The 12,150-nt window shown below is 35.7% G+C and overlaps 2 protein-coding genes across 2 annotated transcripts in view; one reads left to right on the forward strand and one right to left on the reverse strand.

Moving 5' to 3' along the window:
- Positions 1 to 4,494, forward strand: part of LOC106749430 (lachesin-like) — an 85,790-nt gene extending 81,296 nt beyond the window's left edge. The window contains exons 7-9 of the mRNA XM_014628859.1: positions 2,207 to 2,342; positions 2,609 to 2,766; positions 2,971 to 4,494. Of these exons, the coding sequence (XP_014484345.1) occupies positions 2,207 to 2,342; positions 2,609 to 2,766; positions 2,971 to 3,329 (653 nt within the window). The 3' untranslated portion in view covers positions 3,330 to 4,494. The remainder of the gene's footprint in view (positions 1 to 2,206; positions 2,343 to 2,608; positions 2,767 to 2,970) is intronic.
- A 1,840-nt stretch (positions 4,495 to 6,334) lies between these two features.
- Positions 6,335 to 7,510, reverse strand: LOC106749432 (protein kish-A). The gene is made up of 3 exons (XM_014628860.1): positions 7,122 to 7,510; positions 6,694 to 6,809; positions 6,335 to 6,571 (listed from the first exon to the last, which is right to left on the reverse strand). The coding sequence occupies exons 1-3, from the start codon at positions 7,122 to 7,124 to the stop codon at positions 6,466 to 6,468; spliced, it is 225 nt and encodes a 74-aa protein (XP_014484346.1). The 5' UTR covers positions 7,125 to 7,510; the 3' UTR covers positions 6,335 to 6,465.
- Positions 7,511 to 12,150: the final 4,640 nt, after the last annotated feature.

Raw genomic sequence — 12,150 nt, forward strand, 5'->3', positions numbered from 1 at the left:
AACTATTACTAAAGTGTAAATTTACTTATATTTGTCGAATAATTTGTGACAAGTAATTTACCATAGCGATATTTTCACATGTTCAAAGGTTCAGTGTCTCTTTAAGTAAAAAGAACGATTTAGGTAAAATGGACCAATTTTAGCACCCGGACTGGCAAATAAAAACGGTACGTTTTTTGTCATTTTTGAATTGTTGAATTTGATTCTGACTTTTAAGAAAATATTAATTTGTCAGAAAAGTATTAAAATTAGCATATGAAGTTATTAAACATCTACTACCGTAAATTATTATTATTAAGCTTTGCGAACGAATTCATTCGTGCTTTCCTGTTAGTAAAACATTATTGTATCATATTTATTCTATCATGTTTTATCATGTAAAATATTTCTTTTAGAATGATATTGCTGACAGTGAGACTGGTCCTGAACAAGAATAATTGTTTCATTAATTTTTCGCAATGTTTTGTTTTTTCTTTTCTTATATATATATTTTATATGTAATTTATCACTATGTATAACATATCACATAATAGATTAACGTAAGTAATCATCAAAAGTATCTTAAGAGATAAAACCACTTTAGAAATTTCAGAAAATCGATATTTTTTGGTTATGTTTAAATGACACCTTAAAAATAAGAAGCAATAGGTCTTATAGCAAGAACAAATTTGAAAAGTCGATTTTGGACGCCTTTTGTGCAGCGCGTCACTGTGCCGACTTAGAAGTCGGCAGTTTCGGTGCGCCGCGCAGCCAATCAACTCAACAGATATTTTCTACCAATATTTAGTATTACTAAGTATTAATACGGATCTAGTAGTCTATATTATTTAAAATATAGTAGAGTGGCTTTAGTGCAACCGTCAAAATCACGCCGCTCGGATGTAATAAGACGCTTTGTTTTCTGTTTAGAATACTCGTGAATATTTTACTTCAATTTTTTATTTCGAACTTCTTAATGATCATGAGTGAAAAAAGAAAGGTGTATGCTAGAAAAAATGGTACTAAGACTACCACTATAGTTACAAAAAGGAGTAAAATATCAAATAGACGTCCGCACAATCGATACGAAAAAGAAGAAGATCCCGAAAACTTGAGCACGTCTGCTCAAAACACAACACATCCAGGAACAACTATAAAGTAGAAGTGAATAATGAAATCGGGTATTGTTTGACTTTCTCACTGTTTTTGCTGCTATTGCTGAAGTGGTTGTGTGTAAAAAGTGCAGAAAAGACGTAAAATTTAGTAAAGCGAGTAAGCGCAGCTTAGGCTTCAAAATTATTGTTTCTTGCAAAGAATGTGGACAAACTGCGTGCCTAGCTGTTCTTACGTTAATTATGGATACGAAATTAACCGTCGCATAGTGCTCGTAATGCGTTTATTGGGTAGGTTTGCATGGTATACTTAAATTTTGTGCATTTATGGATCTCCCGCAACTGGTTTTATATATATATAACTGGTATATATATATATATACTATTTTTACTTCCGAGAGCTAAAATCGGCCCATTTTACTCATTGTCTTTTTTTTCGCACAAACTATAACTCTACTATAAATGTACCAAGAAAAATATACAATCATATCTGATTGGATAATCCAATTAAAAAATAACAAACAGACATATCCGATCAAGTGCAATGTCTGATCATTTCATTCGATCAGGTCATGCCTTTATCCAATGAAAATTACAACGGATATACAAAGGGCTACTAATTTTCTGATTGGGTTTCATCGATAACTTCATTGGATATTTCATCGGATAAAAGTATTCATTACTTAATCGGACAATAAAATTAACAATCAGATATTTCATTTCATAGATCATTTAATTGGTTAATCCGATGGAAATTTTTCTCGGTGTAACTAAAATATTCCGTATTTTAATTTTCTTATAAATTGGTAACATAACAAGATATGGCTTAATCAGACGTATCAAAATAGGATTAGACTTAAGTATGCCAAGATAGGGCTTAATTAGATTTACGAATTTGGCCCTAATTTGTACAAACATCACATTTCTGTGTAAATGGGATTAACTTAAACCCAAGTGGGTTAGCCTTTATAGGACTTAGATACAAGTGGGAAAAATTATGTAGGGCTTTTCCAGTTCTCGTTTTAAATTTCTACTCGGGAACGAACGAGCCGACGACATCGGATAATATCGATTTTTTTTCTCTCTGATTTCTCTACACGTCGGTGCGCTTGCAGTCCCACCCAGCGCGAAGGCACCGAATCAGTTGCTCAGCTCGCCGCTGGACACGAACGTGTCGTTAGTGTGCTTGATCGAAGCTTATCCAAAGACGATTAACTTGTGGATGCGAAAGGAGAAAGTGATCATGAACGGGTACGTACTAGAACAATATTGACAATTTGCTATAGGCAATCTCGGCTGATTTGCACCGTTGTTCGACAATCTCGCTCGGTGATAAGGGCGGCAAAATGTTCTCCGCCGTCGTTCCGCTTCTTGCTAAATCACTTCCGGACCGACCGATTTTCGTGATTCCGGGGACATCGATCCCTGCGCGATTCGGTTATTCTAGCGAGCTGTCGAATGGCGGAATCTATTTTCCTTTATCGCGGACACTGAGCGTAAGTGATATATTAATACAGAGGTAGATACGAGATCGATGAGCGGGGCGATCCCGAGGAGGAATGGAAGACAACGATCGTGTTGAAGATAAGGCGCTTGGAGAAAATGGATCTGGGCGAATACACGTGCTCGGCCTCCTCAAGCATGGGAAAAGCCGAGGCGAACCTCAGAGTTTATGGTGGGTAATCGTGTGTGGGTATACACGTATGCGTATATTCGCGTATATGCGTAAAGCTGAATGAATATGTAACTTGGGCAGTTTTTGATAAGAGAGAGATGCGAGTCGATCGCGTGAGTCTTACGAGACCGCGACTGTTCGAGAGGCAAAGCGTTTCTGACAGCTCGTCGGACTGTCAATGAATTCACGTTAATATACTTGCAGAGATCGAGCGGCCGACCGAATCCAGCCGCGTCACCCCGACCAACTCGAAGCGACTGAACCGAGGAAAGTCAAAGTCCGGGCAAGGGGCGATGGTCAATCGGGTTTTCCACCAGCAAGTGAGCACGCCGGCGATGCAGAAGAGCACCGCGCGATTGATCTACAACAACAGATACGCGACTACGTCGACGACCGCGGACCCGCGCGCGCCCTTAATTAAGGACCACGGTAACGTTTTCAAGCACAACGGCAACAACGACAAACAGAATCTCAAGGATCGTAGTGACGCGCCCGCGCTCGTTACTGGCAGCAAGCAGATCGTCTTGCCGCTCTGCTTGATATTATTCTCCACGGTGCGATAAAAGTGAACGACGACGATGACAATGACAACGCCGACGCCGACGACTTTCCGTCGTGAGAATTATTCCGCGAGTCAGCGTGGGACCCGTGTTCATCGATCCGAGGGGACGATCGAGATGAGCAAGAGGAAAGTCACGAAGAGTTTTCTCGTAACGCGAGGAATGATTTTCGAACGGCGGCGACGACGACGAGGACGGAGACGAGGACGACGTGGGGGAGAAGGGTTGATGAAAGAACCAGCTGATGCTCGGTTTAATTAGCTAGATTGATGTTCTTAGGAAAGCGAGGTGACGAGAAATCGTAAGGACCCGCGAGAGACCGCGGACGGACAGATGAACAAAGAAGGGTGAAGTTCGATTCACTAATGCGCGCGAATGCCGCCCGAGATAACCGTCGCGGATTTTTACGGAAAGACGCTTACGAATGTATTTTTTATGACCCTTTTATCCGTTGCTAATGTGCGGGAGTTGTTCGGGAAGGAAAAGTGCGGAATGTGCTTTTAGGTTGGACTGGACATAATGTTATCCGGGTATATCTTTAAGAGAGGACGCGAGAGACCAGGTGGTTTTCATTATTCTCATTCGAGAGGGGAGAAGGGGCGATTACTTCTCTCACACTCTCTGTTTCTTTTTCGTGGGATTAATAGGTGACTCGGGGTGATTTTATAACATTAGCATCTCTCAAAAGCCTTATATACATGCAGGGTGTCCATCTCGAATGAACCGTCGCCGTCATTGACGAGACGGAGGAACCGCGTGTGTACGCGTATGCTTTACAACTGGTTGATGACCGCTTTTCAACGATCGCGAACACCCCGCGATCTTTCCGTCGCGGTCCCGTCATGTCCCACAATGACGGCTGTGATTCCTATTAAAACGAGCATCCGTTACGTTGCCACGTTTGTAATACGTCTTCTCGTCGATGAATCATCACGCGACCCTTTCGAGCAATTGCGCGATCGTACCCAAACGCAGACAAATAATTAGCATACTAATTTGTATGTAAGAAAAGATAAGATGATAATATGTTCGTTTCCGAGTCGAAATTCTTCCGTTCTCATTAACTCGGTAAATTCTGTCAAACTTGAAGGACCAATGGAGAATCTCGAGACATAACGATATGCAAGCTATTGTCTTTGATAATATAAATACTGACTTTCTACTGTTTGTTTCATGATAAGTCTAAAAAAGACACTTCAAAATGATTTAATATTTGCTTATATTAATATTTTATTTGCATTTAATCTTTATTGATAGTCTCAGTAAACTATAATTGTAAATAATTGTATTATTTACATAATTTACTCAACTGTAGTATTTACTTATAGTATTTACGTAATTAACTCAACTGCAAAAAATAAAAAGATATATCTACGAAAATGACATTTGTGATCGGTTCAGCACGCTTGTAAAATTGGACGAACACTTTTCCTTTTACTTGAACAATTAATAAGTAGTCTTAAAATTAATTTGATACGGAACCTTCTTTTCCAACCTCTTTTCTCATAATTTTGTCAATGTTAATCTTACGACTATTTATTAATTGTTCGTGTAAAAGTAAAGCGTTCGTCCAATTTTACAAGTTTTTTAAATCGATCACAAATGTCATTTTATGGATACATTTTTTTTATTTGAAAATATAACACGAAAAATTTTGGCATGCGTTTTCTCGCTTCTGACGTCATTAAATAAGGAGAGTCATAGCGATTACTTCAGAGCTTTAAACATAATTCAAATAGAAAAAATGTCGATAAATAATCATCTATAATATCAAAGTAGAATAATAATTTGTATAATGTAATGTTTGGAGATTCCACTGATGCTTCAATTTCGACGGAATTTACAGTTTTAATGTAGAACTAAAACTTCGACTCGGGTTGTGATGTAAATGAGCGAATACGAGATATTGTACTTGGCATCTTAGCGAGCGTCATCATGTCATATCCAGAGTAAAATTCATATCCGTAGAAAAAAAGAAAGAGCATATAAACGATAATTACATTTTACCGAACACTTTAGGAAGATATTAGATATCATACCTCGGTTATCTTGTGTATTTTTTCAAATTATTCGTAGACAAATATTGTACTTATATCATACATGTCGGTGATCGTGCGTGACCACGTTATAGGTATAGCATAAGTGATTTACTGCGAGGAATGACCGATATATATCGCTTTTTAAATAAGATGCACTAAGTAAATCAGCTTTGTCATACGTTTTTATATAGGATGTAACCAACTGCCATCTTGAGAAATACGTATGTACATTTCAGTGATGACGATGATGTGAATGATAAATATAATGGAATATGCACATATATAAATAAATACACACACACACACACACACACACACACATATATATATATATATATATATATATATATATTATATGTAAAATTATCAGGAATTGACAACAAATGCTCTTGTACGCTGTATAATTTCTAGCGTCGTTACAAAGGCCATTTAGTTGATGTTCCTCGCAAAACTACGAACCATATCTTGTTCTGTAACTAAGACGGTCACAACAAGGAGGGAATTCGGGAAAGGCATTAGGATGTTAAAGTTGAGGTAAAAAAGAATGAACGATTCGATTATCTTAAATAACGCTATAATGTCCATCGAGTATGGAATACAAGTCTTAGTTATATTGCGTGGTTTATTGTCACAAAGACAATAGCATATCTCACGCGGAGCAAAAATATGTTAAATGTACCTATATAATGAACTCTGTATATCACAAAATGCTCAATATAATAACTCTACAATAACTATATTAAAAGAATGTTGTTGTTTATAGAACAAAAAAAATATATTACAAGAATACAATGAGAAAATATGCTCAAATTGGATAATATAGCTTTGGAAAAAATGAAACGTGTTGACAAATAAGAGAAAAAAAAGAATATCATGCATTTAGAGAAATGACGTTCGTTTTGACTTTAAGTCTAGCTTAAACGAGTGTATTTTTATGTATTACCAAAAAGCGATAAATATAGAGATTTGTCGTTTGATGAATATCAAAATTGCTTTTTATTCTCACTTCTATCCTTCATACATAAATACATTACGAGGTAAAATGAAATATGCATAATGTACCACATTTTTGGTTAAGTAGACGAAATATTGTGGGAATGTTACGACCAAAATAAAATGCTAAAGGCCATAAATATACAACAAGCAGACACATATGGACTTTTTCTTTCACCAATCCTAGCACATTTCCAAAAAGTACCCTGAAATCTGTGAACAATTCAATGAAAATAAATATATTATTCTTGTTATATATATATATTATCCTTATTATGTATTCTTGTTATGTATATTTTAATAACATCTATATATTTAAAAGCATGTTTACTTACCCAACTTTTCCTAAGCGTTTATCAAATAAGTTTGGTACTAGTGATCTGATATAGGTACAGGTACATATCAGCAATAATATTACTGTGAGTAGACTCTGAAAATTAAAGATGGCAGACTGCCCAACGAAAACTACATTAGTTTGTCTCTGATGAATATTCATCGGTGATTAAAACAAAGAGATTAATGAAATATAATGTCAAACATAATATATGTTCATTTAAATTAACGGCAACAAAATGTTAATCATTATATTTTGTACGGTTATTTATTATTTATAATGACGATAAAATATCTCATAATAGAAGAAATGAGTTTAAACTTGTTTAGTGATAATATTCATAGTGATAATACCAAACACTGTGTATAGGTTATATGATAAATTCATTGATTAAGAGTATCAACTATAGCATAGAAATAATTATATTACCATTATATCGGAGTACGACGTAAATTGTTCAATAAACTTGAAGACTCGCAGAAAAATTGTTAGAAGATTTTATGACAAACCAACTTTATCTGCGACATCACTCAAAGTTGTCAACCATAAGCTAACGGCGAATTGGTCACTTCACTCATTTGTGGTTTTGGGTCGCTGAATTGCAAGTCTCCTACACCTTCGCAGGAATAGCGAATTCTGTCACCCATACCAAATTAAGCTGCGGAAACCCTATTCCATGGGTAGAGTGACATTTAATTAACCAATCAGGTCGAACGTGAATTTCAAAACAAAGTAGAAGTTATTAAATGCGCAAATTTATTAGTACATTTATTTTTTCATTTGTCAACATCTAGTGAATTTATTGATTTTTGTAGTTCTCACTTTGTGTGCCGTCAGAGCTGCGTTCTAAAACTTTATTTCAACTAGCAGAAGATGTTTACAATAAGAGAATCGGATTTCTAAAGCCCGTATCAGACTATGGATTGAAGATTGAGATTGAATTGAAGTTTGACCAATCAGTGCAGAGTTCACTAAATTTCACTAAATTTGAGTTCAGTTAACTTTGTACTGATGGGCCAAATTTAATTTTATTTCAATACCCAATCTGTAGTCTGATACGGGCTTAAGACCTGTTTTACAATATGCCAGAGGTGCGTTCTTTTATTCGCAACAGATGCAGCTGAATGCATCTCATGGATGTATCAAGATTTCACTTTTTAAAGTTACCAGCTAGAAATAATAATGTTCCTAGAAAACATATTCTCCTATTAGCTATCGGATCGTCGTATGTTCAAAACTGGATTCAGTATTAATCTTTTAGTATTAATATCCTTTAGTAGTATTATTAAATTAATATAAAACCCATATCAGACTAGGAATTGTAGATTGAGATTGAATGGAAAATTGGCCAATCAGTGCAAAGTTCACTAAATTTCACTAAACTTGAGTTTAGTTAACTTTTCACTTATTGGCCAAATTTATTTTAATCTCAATTCCCAACACGTAGACTGATATAAGCTTAAACCACCTTAAGGTGACTATAAATATTTGTTTAAGTCTGCAAAAAATAATACTTAACAATAATATATTTTAAAAAATGCTATTAATTAAAATTGACTTTAGAAATTAAACGTAGCCAGCTATTAAAGACTTCATATCATAAATTATACGAAAAGCAATGGTTAACTATATTAGAATTTTAAATAATAAAAGTTCGTCATATTAATTTAAAGTAATGTTGATACAAAATTCTCATATTCAGAGGATGAAGAGTCTTCAAAAACTATTTGCGGTATAATTATTGCAAGAAAAACTATTGCTCCTACATTTGCAGTATCTATCTACAAATTGATTAATAAATTAATTGTCTAATTAGTTTTTGCAGCAATCATTGTAATATCTAGATATTAATACACATTTAATTACATTTATTGAAAGTACTACACCAATTAATTAAAATTATCTAACCTTTTAATCCATCAAACGCAATTCTTTTCCTTCTTCTTCTCAATTATGATTATGGACGGCTTAAAGATTCCCAATACCAAGTTACATTAAACGCGTTATTTTCTGTACACCGAAGGAGTCGTGTTAATACTTAAGATTTCTGCATTTGAACAACCTTCAATCTGCTGCTGCAACCGGAAATACAGCCGCGTAGGGGAACGCGGCTGACCGCGAGAAGAGGGAGACCGCACAAAGTAGAACAAGAACCGAAACAAAATTAAGAACTTAGTTCTTCAGTTTTATTTCTATAATTTATAACAGTTTTATTTCTGTATTATGTTTACAACAGTTTATTTTTATATTATGATTACAAAAGTTTATTTTTATATTATGAATTTAGTTTTATATAATTCTACGTCCGATAAGTGAAAAATATCGAAAAGTTTTAGTTTAACGGCATGCTAGTAAAACGTATGACTACAAGAGCGAACTATAAGACGCGCGTGCAAAGTTGCATAGAAAAGAAGGAAAAAGTTATTTTTTAAACCAATAAAATCAATAAACTCAGTATACGAAATGCAAAAGTTATTTTTCAAACAGAAACTGGAATTAGATGGAAGAAAAGGGGACTTCCGGTAGGCGGCATCGCGGACCCCGGCTGACATAAAAGCAAGGTTAAGTTGTCCTAACGACTGGCCACCAGTCAAATAGAGAGCGAGGTTAGATTGGCCCGACCAACTGGTGCCAGCCGAACTGAAAGTAAGAAACGCGCATGCGCAAGACCACGACGACGAAAGGCAATTGGCTAGAACCAGAAACGAGCGAGAGTATTGGAGGAGACCGACGATGGTCGCGCGTGCGCCTGCACGGACACTGAGAGGCGACTGATCAGAACGACGAATCAGAAAGTATGAAGTGTGTTCAGAAAATAACGGGAATTTTCGTTTTTGGAAAAAAATATTTATTTATTCGTCTACATTAATGTTGTCGCCTTCAAAATAGTCCCCATTAGGTATTATGCAATTGTGCCAGCGCTTCTTCCAATCCTCGAAACACTTCTCAAACTCGATCTTTGGGATAGCCTTTAGGTTTTTCAACGATGCGCTTTTAATGTCATCTATGTTTGTAAAACGACGGCCCTTTAAGGTTCTCTTTATTTTTGGAAATATTAAAAAGTCACACGGAGCCATGTCTGGCGAATATGGAAACTGGGGCATCGTTACAGTATTGTTTTTGGCCAAAAATTCACGAACAAGCAATGAAGTGTTGTTGTGAAATTTTGCTGCCACGCGCGTTTCATACCCAAAACATTCGAAAAAATTTCATGGCATGAGCCAATCGATATGCCAACATCATCAGTATACATATCTGGATGTAAAATTTCCCGCTCTTTCTGAATCCGGCATTAAAAATAGGAGGTTCCATTTAAAAAAGTGACCTTGACATTGAAATGACCTTGAACTGACCTCAAAGTCAAGGTCAAGGTCATTAGCATAAGTAGATGACACCCACTGTCCTCGACAACTTTTATTCGAACATCTTTTTCGTAGGTTGCGTAGTTTCAGAGATATCTCCGTTTGTCGATTAAAATGGGTCGCCGTGTATTTCGATTCCTTATTCAATTTCGAATAAATGAGTGAAAAAAAAAGTTGGTAACTCGCAATAGGTAAATAACAACGTTCATTTGTTTACATCGACGCGCAGCGGCGTGCGTCCAGCCTCGCTCTGGACAGCCAAAAAATTCGAAGACAAAGAATTGGAGGCATTATTCGATAAAAATCCGTGTCAAACGCAAGAGGAGCTTGCAGAATCATTGGGAGTTACGCAACAAGCAGTTTCCGTACTATTGAAATCCATGGGAATGATTTACAAGCAAGGCAATTGGGTACCTTATGAACTGAAACAAAGTCGCATGTCGCACAGGTCGTAAAAAATTATTTGGAAATGCTCAACTGGGATATTTTACCGCACCCGCCGTATTCGCCAGACATTGCTCCTTCTAATTACTGGTTGTTCCGACGGATGCAGCACGATTTGGCAGGTCACCGGTTCACTTCTTTCGCAGAAATCGAAAATTGGCTCCTAACTTAGATCGCCTCAAAACACGAGACATTTTTTCGAGATGGAATTCGAAAAATGCTTGAGATGTTGGAAAAAGTAGTAGCCAGCGATGGACAATACTTTGATTAATCTGTTCATTCATTTTGTTCTGAAATAAATGTATTTTTGATCGCAAAAAACGGACCGAACTAATTTGTATTCCCAATAGTTTTAAATTTTGTTGAATTTTCGCATTGCCAAAAGTTCCTTGTGAATGTAGTTGATGACGTATGATTATTAGATGTCATAATCATTGAATAAAAAATATAAGGAAAAGCACATTGTGGAGATAGATATATCATGTGATATCGAAATCAGAAACTGAGGTTGCGTTCCGATATTTGTTGTCAGTACTGAAATCTATAATTCATGCTATACTATAGATAAATTCAGTATTGGCAGTAAATATCGGAATGCTGCACATATATAGTTGATAATATATAATTATGTCATCATGAAAGGTGCTAGAAGCAATATAATGGCCATTTTGAATGCTTGGAAATATATAATCTATAAGAAATGCCGAAGACGTTTTTAGATAAGATAAGAGTGTTATATAGTTATAAATAATTGTTGCTAAGTTTATAATAAGAAAAAAATATTTCTAAATTTTTTTAATTATAAATATCATTTATAATCAAAGAATACGGTAGGGAATAACGAAATGCTGCCCAAGTCGAGTTGAGTTAACAAATCGAAAACGCTATCAGTGTTTCCAAATAGCTTCTGCCCATAGGACTCGGCAACTCTTACCGCGTAGCGGAAGTTCGCACGGTAGCCAATCAACATGCCGTTTTTCAGTAAGAACTAGAAGTTTATTGGCTACCGTGCGGCAAACGTTGCCGCGTCCTATGGGGAGAATCCAAAATAGCTATGGTCTGTTCTTTTTAGTTGCATTGATGAATTGGTACAATAAATTAGAGTGGGACAAATATATAACTAGTGGGTTTAGTGGGGTACATACAGTATATGTTTCCAAATGCAACTATTGGTCTGTTCTTTTTGGTTGTACTATTGAACTGGTGCAATAAGTCAGAATGAGACGAATATATTTTGTCTCGCTCTAATTTATTGCACCAATTCAGGGTATCAGTCACGTAACTTTTCTTTAGGGCGGAAATGTGAAAAATGAAAATCCCATATTTTTCAAAACTACAAAATTTACTCTTTTCACGAGTTTAAGCTAAAGGAGAAGATTCATGATTAATCCCTAGGTCATGCATCTTCGTGAATTCTCTAGCGTGAATTCTCGCCTCTAGCGTGAATTCGTGAAAAGAGTAAATTTTTTAACTTACAAACATTTGGAATTTTCATTTTTCATGTTTCCTTTTTAGAGAGTTACATGTCCTGCAGTGCAGCTAAAAAGAACAAATCATTATTGTGTAAAATTTTTTAATATCTACCTGAATCTCATGATTTGTACAAATACTATTTTCTCACTCTAAAGTAGGAAGCACATATTTTGGCATAA

The sequence above is a fragment of the Dinoponera quadriceps genome, unplaced genomic scaffold, assembly GCF_001313825.1.
Source record: "Dinoponera quadriceps isolate SergipeBrazil2010 unplaced genomic scaffold, ASM131382v1 scaffold3736, whole genome shotgun sequence".
In the NCBI taxonomy this organism is placed as follows: domain Eukaryota; kingdom Metazoa; phylum Arthropoda; class Insecta; order Hymenoptera; family Formicidae; genus Dinoponera; species Dinoponera quadriceps.

Bases quoted from the DNA above. Each gene is read 5' to 3' on its own strand.
- LOC106749432 (XM_014628860.1), bottom strand. The intron at 6,572-6,693 runs GTAAGTAAACAT...AATTGTTCACAG, and splicing joins AAACGCTTAGGAAAAGTTGG to ATTTCAGGGTACTTTTTGGA.